We start from the raw sequence: 14,976 nt of genomic DNA, 5'->3' as shown, positions 1-14,976 counted from the left end.
AAATGGTGGTGCTCATAAGTTATAAACAAATACAATATACGCTTGTATTATATGTAGTTAAACAGTTTACCGTAAACAGTTATTGAATTAATTTTTTAAAAATATTTTTTTATCATTTAAAACTATCAAAATGAAGTTTTTTAATTGATAGGTATTTGCATAGAAAGTAAAATATTCATAATGTTGTGATTCAATGTATACGAGTTATGGAGAGAGGAAAGAATTCACAATCGAGAGGAAAAAGCAAAACTCAGCATTTTCCAGCTGATTTATTTGCTTTAGGAACAAAATCATCTGGAAATGACTCCAGTAAAAGGCCATTAAGTTCGAGTATGATAATATATGTTTTTAATGTGGTACCTAACCTCATTTCATATTATTTAGATCGCGTTACACCTTTTGATTATGAACTTTTTATTCTTTTAGATTCATCGGAAAGAAAAAGGGAAGCACCTAATCCTCCTAACATACCAATTTTATCAAAGAAAGCTAAAGTTGTTGGTACACCAACAGCATTAGGATGGTCATCTAGTGGATCTTCTCCCACAACATCTGCACCTAATAATGGAAGTTGGGAAGCTGTAGCTGTTGATGTGGAACCATCTGAAATTGTTCATGTCGTTTTGGATGCTTATCAAGCTGGACAAACGGAAAAAGCTGTAATAAAATTATTATTATTATTTGTATTGAATTTTATTAAAATCAACGATAGTAAAATTTAAATTTAGTGTACTTATTGACTGTAAAGCATTTAAAAGATTTTTTTGGTAAATTTGAATTAATGTTTTGGGAAAAAATTTTGTTTCAGGCTGGTTTTATTTGTGGTGCTATAAAAGCTTTGAAAAATAACAAGTGGAAACCTGACTTGGTAACATTAGTTGCTTTAATATATCTGGCCAAACTAAAACCTTCTCTATTTTCAGTTGATGTAGTGACACAAGCTTTGTCATTACTATTGAAAAGAGATCCTCAATATAATTTCAAGGTAGGAAAATAATTAGAATTTATAAAAGTTAGTCGAATACATGTTTCAGTTGTTTTATCGCTTGAAACTCTTCTTCAATAAAAAATTCTTGCATCTTAAAAACTATGCATTTTTTTTTTAGAGTAAAGGCAATCCAACAGTTTCTATATTAGCCTGCAATTTACTATTAAGAGGATATCAAGACCAGAAAAATTGGCCTACGCATTTTGTAAAACTTTATGTTGAAGATGCCATGTCTGAAAGAGTTTGGGTTGATCAAGTAGAATGCAAGGCATTTGTAAACAACATAATCACTGCTTTTAACACCAAAGCCCCTTCTGGAAATATTAACTTAATAGTTCCGGAATTGGGTCCTCTAGGGATAGCTCGATCTGAGAGTCCTGTTACCGTAGCCATTGAAAATGAAGATGAAAATTCATCGAGCGCTTGTTCGAGTGACGTACCCGCGATACCAAGGTATTTAAATATCTCCGAATCAATCGAGCAAATAGTAATGGATACTCAAGCTACAAGACGCCAGACACCGGAGAGCGTGACGAGAAATTATTTAAAATTGTTATCATCAGCAGCTGGTTTGCCAGAAATACGCCTTTTGGCATCACCACGTTTGGAAATTTGGTTGCAAAATCCTAAACTGATGAAACCAGCTCAAGAACTTTTACTCTACACATGCATTAATTGCAAAACTCATTCTGCCAAAGATATTCAAGTAATTGCATGCCTAGCGAAAATTCGCCTTAAAACAAAAGCTTTAATTAATTTTTACTTGATGTGTATTAAAGAATTGATTAATGCACATCCCGATAATTTATCTACGCTTTTAAAACATACCATTTACAATGAATTATCGACTTCTAGAAATCCAAATAACATGGCTATGATCGGTGTCATGTTTCAAGTGCATTCTGAACTTTCTGCCACATTATTAGCCGATGTTTTTTTAGAGTTATTATTAAATAGAGACGATTACCACAGACCTTTAAGAACTTTATTAAGAGAAATAGTGAGAGTTTTAAAGCATGATATTAATTTACTTGAATTAAGTCGAGGTCTCATGGCTGACAAAAAAGAAAATCCAACTTTTAAAGATTTTGAATTTAAGGATCGGATGTTTTACGCCGTCATAGACTTAATAACGCTGTCATGTTTCTTAGGCGTGTCTCCGGCTGTCAAAGAAAGCGTGAATTTAATCGGAAGAGGTGATAAGAGAGAAATTCAAACTTTAATAAATTATCACACAATGGTTTCTAAAATTCAACAGGAGACGGTAGTGTGGTTAAAAGATCAAGTACCTAAAATTTATAGACCGAATGGACCGGAATTTCTCCATGCCTTGCATAAAGTTTTATTTATGGAACAATTAGACACTTATTATAAAATAGATATGTGGCCTCCAGAATCCGAGAGGACGCTTTTATTAAGATTGTCGTCCGAATCTCCTATTTGCCAAAACACACTTATAAACGTTTTATTTTTGGGACTTTCCAAAGAACATCCCATCACGGCCCCGGATGCCTTAGAACTTGCGGATCAATTAGTGAAAAGAAGTGCTTTACTCTCCGTTGAAGGATTAGAAACTCTTCACGCAGATAAAACGGAAATTTTCGAAATGGTATTTAATGTGACTGCGTATCATCATCCAGATATCATCACTTTGCCTCAAGGATATTGTCCTCCGAGACTTGCAATATCTAATCTTTATTGGAAAGCGTGGATAATGCTTTTATTATTAAGTGTACACAATCCGTCTTCTTTGGGTTCCATTGCATGGGATAAATATCCGATGCTCAGAATGTTTATGGAGATGTGTATAACAAATCATTTTTCGTATCCGCCTCCAACTATGAACGTAGTCGAAAATGCAGAAGATACCAAAGCTCAAGAATTAAGACTAACTGCTCATGAAAAGGAAAGCATTTTGGAATTTGAATCTCATTTAGCTGCGGCGTCTACAAAAGCGACTATTACGGAGCAAACAAGTTTGCTGCTGTCGCAGCTAATAACTATGGATCCTTTGGGTGCTGCCAGAAAACCTCCTGTCGGAGTTTTAGAACAGCTTGCTGCTCTTAATTCTACTCATAGGATGGGTCATCTTTTATGCCGATCGCGACATCCGGACTTTTTATTGGATTTAATTCAACGTCAAGGAGCATCACAAAGCATGCCGTGGTTGGCCGATCTTGTCGAAAGTAGTGAGGGTTCTTTAAGTCATTTGCCTGTGCAATGCTTGTGTGAATTTCTCTTAAGTTCGAGTCCTTCGGATAAACAGAGTAAAAGCCAACAATTAATTAGTCATCTTCAACAGGTATTAATAGATCCCAATCAAGAACCTACGGCTCCTTGTGAAGTTTTAGAATACTTATTAAGAAGACTTAGTTCTCCACATATGAATAGTAGAACTCAGGCTATAAAAGGATTAAAGCTTGTTTTATCTTCCGTCAGCGATGAACATACGAAAATCGATACACAAAGTCAGGATAATTCATGGTTACTTAGACAGTTACCTTTACTTCCTCACTTTTCAAGTGTCCGCCCTCAAGTCATATCATCTCTAAGACAGGCTTGTCAAGTGGAAAATGATCCTGTTTGCATCGGCAGTTACATTACGTTTCTCGCACTTCATACTGCTGATGACGATTTAACGTCACTTGGTCACTTGGTTCAAGATATGGCTCAATTAATAGTCGAACGCAGCACCATAATGTCAGCCATAATGCCTTCCGGAACAGGTGATCTCGACAAAGCAAATACTCTTCACTCATTGACAATAATATTTTGCGCATATTTACAAAAAGCTAGGGAACCACGCAAGGATAATTACACGTGGTCTGAGAGTCAAGATCAGATTTTGGTCACTTGGAATACTGGCGAAGAAAGCACGATGCACATACTTGTCGTACATGCCATGATAATATTACTAAGCTACGGCCCGGCAAGTGATCCCAGTTTATTTGCAATGCTTTTGGAAACATGGTTTCCCGAAAAGGGTCCACCCCCAAAGGCGTATTTAGTCGATACTTCAGAAGAAGCTCTTCTTATACCAGATTGGTTGAAATTAAGAATGATTCGATCCGGGGTTGATCGTTTAGTAGATGCTGCTTTAATCGATTTGGATGTTCCGCAGTTAGTTTTGTTTATTCAGTCGTTTGGCATTCCAGTTTCATCCATGAGTAAACTTTTAGAAACTCTTGATCGCACAGATGCATCTCTAGTAGCAGCGGCTGTGTTCGACAAAGCTTACATGGCTCAATTGGTGCAAGTACAAAGACGAAGAGGAGCAACCGGAGGTCAGAAATTCGTTCAAGCTCTTAAATTATCCGACGAGACAGTTTCCGAGCCCATGGATTCTTCTGAACCCCTTGATAAGCCCACGCTAAATTTAACCGAATCACTTTCACTTCTACCTTCCACCGAACAATTACAACCCTCGAATGCTCTAACCTTGTTGGATAATATTTTCGACGGTAAAGAAACCCCGGAGTTTAGAAAGTCCGCCGTGAAAAAATTGCAAATAATGTTGCTCATGGAGACAAAAGTGACACCATCTAAAATTCAGTGTTTCAGTGATATAGTGAAACGTTTATTGATTTTAAGTGATCCCGTCAACAATGTTTCCGACATGACCAACTGGTTAAGCGAAAATTCAACTTTAGCAGCCGTGCTCATAAGACTTTTATGGAAATTAAGCAAACTCATGCCTGGTGACGTGAAGAAAGATTTTATCTCTTATTGCGACAACATTAAAACCTTATCGAAGAGTGAAATCCCCGTACTCTCGCATTTGATAGAAGAAATCATAAATGACGAAGCCAAAATGCAGAAGAAAAGAAACGAACACGAATTGAAACCTGAAAAATTGGTAGAAATAATTTTAAACACGACGGAAGAGAAATCCGAATGTTTCGGTCAATTGATCGATTGTTTAGTTTCCATCGAACCTGAATTAATCAGCTCGAGGAGTGAAAAAGAGGTAAAAATAATTTCCAGGGGGGTGTAATTACCTCGCTGTCGATGTACTCATGCAAGTACCGATTTCTTTTTTTTTTTAGATGATTAAACTTTTATTTGGAAAATCTTATAAAATTCAAGAGAAGGAAGATAGGATAGATGCAGAAACTTGTCGACCCTACCTTTTGACGTTGCTCACGCACAGAGCGAGTTGGGGAAGGCTACAAACATGCGTAGATAATTTATTATTCAAGTAACGGAATTCACCTTTTTAATAAATATTTTCTTAAGGTACAATAGGTGGCAGACAGTGTTAACTTTTTTTTTTTTTTTTTGGTTTTTTAGATTCGAGAAGCATTTTTCCGCCACGTCGGTTTTAGATTTTTTAGAAGCTATGACAAGGAATCCTAGGCTTTGGCAAGGACGAGAAAAACGTAAACCGAAACATTACACTCCGGAAAGCGTTTTATGCTTGCAAGAAAGTCAGGTACTTTAATTTAAGTAAAAGTAAACAAAAAAAAGAAAAAAGAAAAAAATTTATTTACGTTTTACTTTTTTTTTTAGGTTTTGTGCATGGTGGATTACATAATAGAAGAAGCGAATGATGCCGTCGAAGATAAAATCCCTGTGAAAATTCATTCGAACGAATGCGACGAAGAACGTAGACCGATATTTTTAGACACATTGGAATCCAGGCTACCCATATTGTTGGAAGTTATGGATGATAAATATATTCCAGGCGTTTTACGAAAGTTGTCTTCGAGCACATCGGAAATATCCGAGTGTGTATATTTAATTCTACTCTCTTTTTTTTTAAAAAAATTTTTAAAACTAATTTTTTTTTTTAGATCCCGAACGGAAATCTGTAAAAATTTACTCGTACTTTTTTATTTTCACATTCCCGGAGTTATTAAATATTTATTTGGTACGGATGAAGAATCTCTTTTGAAAAACACGTCGATATCAGGTTAGGAAATTGAAAATAATTTTTTTTTTTTGTTACGCCGCCGCGCAAAAACCTTAATTTTAAATATTCTGGAAATCGTCGTTTGTTAAAATTTTCAGGTTGGAGCAGTAGCGCTTTGGATAAAATATCTCACACTCTCCTGACCGCCATGACAGCAAATACGATAAATGTAAAAGATTGGTGGAAAAAATCTCAAGATTTTGAATTGGCCGCAAGGAAAATGGCCGTCGTTCATCCCGCGCTCGTATTGAGGTAACGAATCGTTTACTTTTCCACACGCAGGAAAAAAAATAAGGAAATAAATAAATAATGAAAAAAAATTATTTTCAGGCAATTGCCGATGATAGCAGCTTCGTTACAGGGACGCGTTCATCTCGATTACGTCGTTTTAAGAACTAGAAATCATATCACGGTGTTTTCACAAGTTTTAGGTTTGATTGAATTACTTCAACCGAAAATATTTTCGCGACAGTACTCGACGTCATTGGATATAACTTTGGATGCATATCTAACGTTGTTTAAAGTGAGTTGTTGTCACGCATCAAAATGAAAGTTTTGAACGACAAGAATTTTGATTTTTTTTTTTTTTTTTTTTTTTTAATTTTTCCGCTCAGCTTCACGGTCACATGAAAGATGTGAGTCCGATGTTATCCAGATTCGTAACATTTTTACAAAATTTCGTGTCCCAAGATGCTTCGAGAGCTATGAAATACTTACAAGCGAACTCTATGACGTTTTCGTAAGTTCAAAAAAGTATCCCACGTGAAAATGATGAAATGATAATAATAATAATAATAAAAATTTTCACACGCGTCACAGGGCCATACATAGAATTCATCCGGATCTATCGAGTTTGCAATCTTTGTTTTCTGGATTGTTATCGTCGAGGGACGAAAATGGGGAGGATGCGGAAGTTATACAAAGTGGTTCCGTGAGTTCGTCCATCGACATCGTTTCGAAACCGCCGTCATCGATCATAAGCGCGTTGTCTAAATCCCAAGGAGAAGGTAAATATGGGATAAAAAATGAAAAAAAAATTTTGAAAAGAAAAAAGGAAATGAGTAATGACGTCATAATCGTTTGTTTTTTTTTCAGACATACTTTCCGCGTTACAAGAATTGGATCATTTGTCTGCGAGAAATCCGGCCGTCCTCGAAGTTTTAATGGAACCCATATCATCTTTGTTACTCTCACCCTACGGTAACATTCGTAGTCTTTCTCACACTCTTTTGGCCAGGCTCATGAAATACAATCCTCAAAGCAATGCCGTCATCGGTAAGACTTTAAAAAAATTTTTTTTTTTTTTTCGGATACCTCTTCAAAGGTTTTTGAAAAAATGAAATAAATTTCAGGGTATTTACGGTGTTTGGAAAGCTGTCAGGGTGAAATAGTCATGACCGCGTTGGAAAAACTACCGGACATGGTACTCAGTTCTCAGGGTAAGTCGATTTCAATATATAAAAATTTTATATTTTTTAAAATTTAAAATCATAACGGAAAAGGGGGTGGGGGGTCACCTTTTTTTTTTTTTTTATAGAACACGCGAGTTTACTTTTAGAAAAGGTTTTTGCACTGGGAGTAAGATCTAGTACGAGCACTTTAAGTTACATAAATAAAGCCATCGGACTCCTTAATTTACAATCAGGTTGCTGATAATAAAATCAATCAATCAATCAATCAATCAATCAATTATAATTATTATTATTATCTCGAATTAATTCTAAAAATAATAATATTAAATAATTTAATAATCGTTTCTATATTTTATTTTTCTTTCTTTTGAATGACGGCGTGAGTAAATAAATGCTCCATTTTTATTCGATAGCGACAGAGACAGAGAGAGGGGGGGGGGAGAGAGAGAGAGAGAGAGAGAGAGAGAGGGAGGGAGAGAAAAAGAAAGAGAGCCTACGTTTTTTTTTTTTTTGTTAAATTTAAAAATTTATTTATTATTTCCTATTTATTTATTTATTTATATTTATTAATTAAATAACACTAAATAATAATTGTAAAACGATGAATGATTTATATTGATATTTTTTTTTTTTTTTTTTTTTAATCGGGCGTGTGGGGAGGTTCTTGACTAAAATAAGGTGCTATTTCTCTATTTAAAAGTGTATGGCATACTTGACAAACTTTGGATTCTCTTTTACGTGGTCCGCTCGTGACGGTGTAAGAAAGACAATTGTAACAAAATATTTGTCCGCAGTGACGACAGTGATCCTTGACAAAAGAAAAAAAAAAAAAAAAAAATTAAATTAATAAGCCCGTCACGTGATGCATACGCGTGATGTCATCGCGACGTCATCGCAACACGTCACATTTTCCATTTACTATTCATCTAATTACCTTTTTCCTACTTGCGGAAAATGTAATTTTACAATTTGGACAATCTTCTACGTCATCCTCGTGTTGCCATCTCACTTCCGTATCCGCTCCTCTTATTTTTTCCAATTCGATTTGCAACGATTGCGAAAGTCGGACGAAATCTTTTTGCACCGCCTCGCTCGTATCCAATTGCTGTTGTAACGAACTCACTCTGCTCTGTAATTTACTTATCGTTTCTTCGGACGAACGCTGTAAAAAACAAAAATTTACAAACTCTCAAAACAAACAAACAAACGAGAAACAAACGAAGGAACAAACAAACAAACAAACAACTCACATTTTCTTTCATTAATTTATCCAATTGCGTTTTCAATGCTCTCATTTGTTCTTTTTGTTCTTTATCCAAAGCGTTCAATCTCCCGGCTATTTCTTTCAATTTATAATTTTCTTTTTCCGTCACGTTTAATAATTTACTTAAACGAATAATAATAATAATAATAATTAATTAATTAATGAAAATTTTTCCGCCATATTGAAATTATTATCATCATCATCAAAACTACCGGTAAATACCTTAATTCAGAATTTTGCAATGCTAAATCGCTTTCTTTTGCATTTCTCTCCGACATTTCGCTATTCAATTGATCTCGAAGCAATTGTATTTCGTATTTCAAATTCGTTTCCTGTTCTTCTTTGGCTTCTTTTGCCGTTTTCGCGGATATCAATTCTTCGTGAGTTTTCAACAGCAAAACTTGTAAATCTTCGACGTTGTCGGGAAAATTAATCGATTCCTCTCTCAATTGTGCGGAATGACGACTGTGTTTACCAACGAGATTATCATTTTCCCTTTGGATTTCTTCCAATCGACCGTATATTTCCTTTCTGTCGAAAGCTAATCTATTCAATTGTATTTCGACTTCCGATCTCAAATGAGCAAACGTTTCTCTCATCATTTTTATTTCCTTTTCCGATCCTTCGTATAATTCTTTTAGTTCCGCAACCTGAAACAATTCAATGAATGAATGAATGAATGAATGAACGGGTCTTAAGCCCAAAAATGTATCCACAGTTATCCATCATCATCATCATCGAGACGACTCTAACCTTGGCTTTATGTTTTTCCTTTTTCTCATTCCATTTATCCTCCATGTTTTTTCTAAATTGTGTTTCTCTCGTAAAATCATCCTTTAATTTTTCCATATTTTTTTCCATTTTTTCCTTTTCCTTTTGCAATAATAAATTATGCTTTTGTTGCGACACGAGTTGAGCTTCGTAATTAGCACACATGTCACAGGATGATAGTTTTTTTTTTTTTTTTTTTATCATCAAACCGCTACCACTTGCTAATGACTTGAGCTCCTTATCGTTATCATTATCATTATCATTATTATTATTATTATTATTACCATTACCATTACTACTACTAATACTTGATTTCAAATCGTCGTTTTCTTCCTCGTGTCGTCCTTTCGTTGCATTACATTTCATTTGACTTGAATGGTACCTTTCTTCTTCTTCTTCTTCTTCTTGTTGACTAGCATCACGTGATGATGATTTTTCATCTCTTTCGTTTATATCCGTTGAATTAGAGTTGACATAATTTGTTGTTGTTGTTTTATTGGGGTTGGGTTCGTATTTTAATAACTTTGATTCTGCTGCTTGGAGTTTTTGCGTTAATTCTAATATTTTTTCTTCTAATGGAATCACTAGTGATTTCAATACTTCCGTATCTTCTTGAGCCTTAAAATGTAAATTAATGTATATATATATATATACAAAATATCAAAAATGAGTTTATCTCTCTCTCTCTCTCTCTCTCTCTCTCACCTTTTTCATACTATCCTCCAAATTATCATGTATTCGATAATCTGAATCATTACCCAATTGTCCAACCACTTTACGAGCTAATGTTTTTGCTCCAGATAGCATATTACTTGGTGCTAATAGTAATCCTTCTTTTTCTTTTTCACCTTTTAATTTATTTAATTGTGATTCAAGTAATTCAATTACTTGTTTTAATTTTTTCACTTCGCTTTGGGATGTGTTCGAAACTTGTACAGTATCTGTAAAAAAAAAAAAGATAATTTTCGATTGCAGCCATGTTGTATTGTCGTACATAATTACATAAATGATAAAAATATACCATTACCATGTACTATTTGATTCAGTGTAGCTATTTCAGCCTGAGCTTTTCTTTTTTCAGCTTCAACTTCATTTTCTTTAACAATTCCAGCTATGCATAATTGACTTTTAGCTTCATCTAATTCTTTGGTCAATTTAATAACTTCACACTCTAATTTAACATGTTGAGACGATAAAAGATTTAATTCTTCTTCTTTTTGAATGTATAACTTTTGAAGTCTACCTCTTTGAGCATTAAACTTGTCATGTATTTCTTTTTTTTCCTTTTCCAATTCCGTTATTCTTGTCAATAAATTTTGCAATTGTAAATGAACGTCTAAAAAATATCATTGGAGAGAGAGAGAGAGAGAAAAAAAACCAAAAAAAAAATATTTACACATGATTTTCATTTAAAATAACAATATACATTTAGATGCATTAAAAAATATTACATTACAGTTAGTAGGATTCAACTTCTGGGTAAGTCTGAAAGTCGTCATACAGCTTTTAACTTGTATTTTAATTACAAATCAATGTTAATGCTCTCTGTAATCATATTTAAAAAATTTTAAAAAAAAAAAAAATAAATAAATATGAGGTAAAATACAAAAAAAAAAAAAAAAAACTAAAAAAAGAAACTATGTGCGATTCCAATATATATATGTATACAATATTTGACCTTTAATTTTTTAAATTAACCAGCCTATTGTTTAATTACAACTTTTCAGACAATAAAAAAATTTGCGACATTGTTTTAAAAAAAAAAAACAAAACATTAATTATAAAATTTACATTGATTTTTTTTTATCATAATATTAATTGATTCTTTTATTAATTAATACATTTGGTTAATAAACAAAACATTTTATCGAGAGGGGAAAAATATTTGTAAATAATTTATTCGTAACGACTGAAACATGATCATTTCGAAACGACAATGACAACGACAAAAATTTAATGCATCTTTTACACAAATTTTATAAATAAAATTAAAAATAATAATAATAACTAAATAAATAATTACTTAATATGATCACAATGACATGAGCAATTACTGGAAAAAAAAAAAAAAAAAAATGATTTCTTCATATATATTGCAGTTAATTTCGGCACTCCCTATATAAGTTGCACAGCCAATGATAGAAATAAATGATTTAAAGCTGTTAAAATGTTTTTTTTCTATTCTTTTCTATTCTTTTTTATATAAAATTCAATGCAAAGCAATAATTAAATTCTTTTCTATGAAACCCACTAGCAAAGCAAAGCAAAGAAGCAACAAGCTACAGCTAATAATAATAATAATAATAATAATAATAATTTAAGAAATTAGTAATTAAATTAAAACATGATAGATGTATTTTAATATATATATAAGTTTTTCCATCAACCAGACAAAGCTAAAAAAAAAAAAGAAAAAAAATAAAAAAAAAAAAAGATAAAAAGCTTTATAATATTAATAAATATATGTTTATAATAATTAAATCTACTTTTCTGTTAATAAAAAGCAAAATTTTTATTATATTTTTTTTTTTTTTTTTTTTTTTAAAGCAACTAAATATAATTAAAAAATAAAAAGAAAAAAATGATAAGTGAATTAAATTAATAATAAAGTGGTGGTAAGAAGAAAACAAACATACCGTTATCAGTGATTTCGTTATTTAATTTTGATTTTGTTTCATTCGATTCAATAGAATTTGACATTTTTTTTATTTTTATTTTTAATAATAAATAAATAAGAGGATATTTAAAATAAATCAATTTTACATATATATATTTGCATAATTAAATTAATAATGATTTAACGTGATGAGTTTTATGTAATTTCATTTGTACAACCAATCATTACTTAATTAACGTGTCAGAAGATTAATTCGATCTTACGATCTTGTCGTGGCACTTTTTTTCAAATTACCACTTACAAAAATAAATAAGAATTTTGACTAGGTGTGTGTGCGTTATATAAAATATTTTAAAAAAAAAAAAAAAGTTATGCGTAATTTATGTTTTTTATCTTTTGTAAAATTTGCTATTATTAATTATTAAAAGATAATTCAAATGAAATTTTTTCTAATTATTCGTATAAGATGATAAAAATGCATTTCAAAATCGAAAAATTTGTAACATTTAACGGTTATTTTAATAATTCTTAAAATTTCTCTATGACTAATTATAATAACGTTCACGGTCGAATTTTTTTTTTTTTTTGGAAAACTAAATATGACATTATAGTAAATTCGATATTGAAATCTCAAAGATAAATAGATAAATATATTATTAATTTTGAAGGTTATTACTATAATATAAATCAAATTAATATTTTAAACGTATAAGGTTATTCTTGTTCGAAATAACAGGTTTCGTCCCACCTTATTTATTTTCACAAAGTCTATTAAACAACATTTTGTACTTTTATTTTAAAAAAATCAACTTTTTACAAATAAAATTTATTAAAATAACTGTGAAAATTTGTTTTTTTTTTTTTCAACGTAAGTTTAAAACACCGTTTTACCTGAAATATAATGATTCATAAAAAAATTTTATCTTTCAATGATGATGATAAGACTTTAACATTTTTCAAATGAAAAAAAAAAAAAAAAAAAAATTTTACAATGTAAATCATCATTATTTTCTTCTCTCTTCTTCATACTATTTTATTTAAAGTTATATTAAAAAAAAAAAAAAAAATTCTTAATAATGTGATAAGTTTTACAATATATATATATAAATTTATTTATAATGATGATTATGTTTTGTGTGTTATGATTACCATATTTTTCTTTATTTTATTTTTATTGTATATATATATTTAATAAAATACAAGTAATAATAATAATAATAATTAATGTGTTGTGATAGTGTGTGTCGTTGTTGAATTGAAAAAAAAAAAAAAAAATGTGTCTAGAAAAAAAAAATAAATTAATTCATTATTATTATTATTATTATTTTATAGTAATATTAATAATTGTATTCACGTGTAACGACATAACCCTAATTAATTGTTTAGAAAATGTTAATAAAAAAACATTTTATTACGATGTTGATAAATTATTAATTAATAATAACAACGATACAGTTAATAATAATAATAGTAGTGGTAAAATCGAAGGTGATGATGATGATGATTACGTAGAAATAAATGAAAATTTTACGTGGCCTATCGTAGCTAAATGTTGCCAATTAGGTTTTGGATATTCTTTTGATACAAAATCAACCTGTATAGAAACAGATGACGAGTTTATACCTGATTTCGATGATCGTCCTGATTATTTAGAAACGGCTAAAGAATTACCGATTGAATCGAGGTACGAATATTACATTGGAGATCCTTGTTACGATGGAAAGTAAGTTTTATCATTATCATTATCATTATCATTACTTTTTCTTTCTTATTTCTAATATTTGTTGTTGTTGTTATCAGGTATATATTGGATGGATCTACGTATTCGTACGACGATTATAAAATATATTCAAACGGAAGTCTTTTATATCTCGATGATGTTTATGATAAAGAAGAATTTTGTATGGAAACCGTTAATTCCACCCTGAGAGTTTTCATTTGTTTTGGTATAATAAATCAAAAAACAGAATTTAAAAAAGATTTTAAATTTATTTTATATGCAACAGGTTTGTAGGTTTGTTTGTTTGTTTTGATAAAAAGAACATAAAGGAAAACCTTAAATTTTCCAATCGTTTTTTTTTTGTTTACATTTTAGGATTGTTAATATCAGTGCCTTTTTTATTAACAACAGCATTTATTTATTTAAGTATTGATTTATTAAGGGATTTACGTGGGAAATCATTATCCTGTCACGTGATTTGTTTGGCAATCGGTTATTTATTTTTAGCACTCGTACAATTATTTTCAGATCAATTAAACGAAGAGATATGCATTGCATCAGGTGAGATATTCGAACTCGCCATAATTTCCAAAACCCAACGAATAAATATTATTATTATTAATAAATTTTCAGGTTTTCTCATACAATATTTTTTCGTATCGGCATTTTTTTGGTTGAATGCAATTTGTTACGATACCTGGCGTTGTATAAAAAATGATTTTTGTTGCATATACAAACCGATAAATGTCAAATCTGAAAAAATAATGTTTTGTTACTACGTCATCTATGCATTTTACGGTCCTTTAGTACTTTCGATAGTATCATTAATTATGGATTTGGAACCTACCATACCTGAATCATATTTAAAACCACATTTCGGATTTCATTCTTGTTGGTTTTACTGTAAGTTTTTACCCTTTCCTATTTATTTATTAAATTAAAATTTGCGTATTTTTATACATAATAATAATAATAATTTTTTTCCAGCTGATGCTGCTGCTTTACCTTATTTTTACGGACCCATTGGAGTTTCAGTATTTATTAATTTTATTTTTTTTATATTATCAACGCTGAAAATATATAAAGAAAGAAAAAAACGTGTTAAAATCATATCGGATAATAATAATTCCGATTATATTGGATTACCGGAAAAAATACTTTCAATCGATATTTACATAAAAACGTAATTTATTTATTTATTTATAATAAATTAAAGATATTAATTTTTATTAAATTATTTCATATTATTATTATTATTATAGTTTATTTTAACCTTTGATTTTTAGTTTAAA

At 30.7% G+C, this 14,976-nt stretch overlaps 3 protein-coding genes across 3 annotated transcripts in view; 2 read left to right on the top strand and 1 right to left on the bottom strand.

Annotated features, from left to right (window-relative positions):
- Nucleotides 1-206: 206 nt before the first annotated feature.
- Nucleotides 207-7,553, top strand: Phum_PHUM274800 (Integrator complex subunit, putative; the record flags this gene model as incomplete). Its single annotated transcript, XM_002426721.1, has 14 exons — nt 207-330; nt 427-659; nt 809-985; nt 1,107-4,955; nt 5,035-5,186; nt 5,279-5,420; nt 5,498-5,900; nt 5,999-6,152; nt 6,231-6,423; nt 6,515-6,639; nt 6,720-6,907; nt 6,996-7,175; nt 7,253-7,339; nt 7,438-7,553. The coding sequence occupies 14 exons, from the start codon at nt 207-209 to the stop codon at nt 7,551-7,553; spliced, it is 6,123 nt and encodes a 2,040-aa protein (XP_002426766.1).
- A 681-nt stretch (nt 7,554-8,234) lies between these two features.
- Nucleotides 8,235-10,756, bottom strand: Phum_PHUM274790 (Cytoplasmic linker protein, putative; the record flags this gene model as incomplete). Its single annotated transcript, XM_002426720.1, has 7 exons — nt 8,235-8,474; nt 8,563-8,698; nt 8,799-9,226; nt 9,330-9,965; nt 10,053-10,288; nt 10,375-10,683; nt 10,726-10,756. The coding sequence occupies 7 exons, from the start codon at nt 10,754-10,756 to the stop codon at nt 8,235-8,237; spliced, it is 2,016 nt and encodes a 671-aa protein (XP_002426765.1).
- A 2,482-nt stretch (nt 10,757-13,238) lies between these two features.
- Nucleotides 13,239-14,976, top strand: part of Phum_PHUM274680 (class B secretin-like G-protein coupled receptor GPRmth7, putative) — a gene marked incomplete at both ends in the record, with an annotated part of 2,246 nt that continues 508 nt past the window's right edge. The window contains 5 exons of the mRNA XM_002426719.1: nt 13,239-13,687; nt 13,765-13,970; nt 14,060-14,245; nt 14,318-14,587; nt 14,672-14,718. Coding sequence (XP_002426764.1) covers nt 13,239-13,687; nt 13,765-13,970; nt 14,060-14,245; nt 14,318-14,587; nt 14,672-14,718 — 1,158 coding nt within the window. The remainder of the gene's footprint in view (nt 13,688-13,764; nt 13,971-14,059; nt 14,246-14,317; nt 14,588-14,671; nt 14,719-14,976) is intronic.

Source organism: Pediculus humanus, genomic scaffold, assembly GCF_000006295.1.
Source record: "Pediculus humanus corporis 1103172107650 genomic scaffold, whole genome shotgun sequence".
Lineage (NCBI taxonomy): Eukaryota > Metazoa > Arthropoda > Insecta > Psocodea > Pediculidae > Pediculus > Pediculus humanus.
Note: the sequence above shows the minus strand (reverse complement) of the source record. Positions and strands in the feature narration are given on the sequence as shown.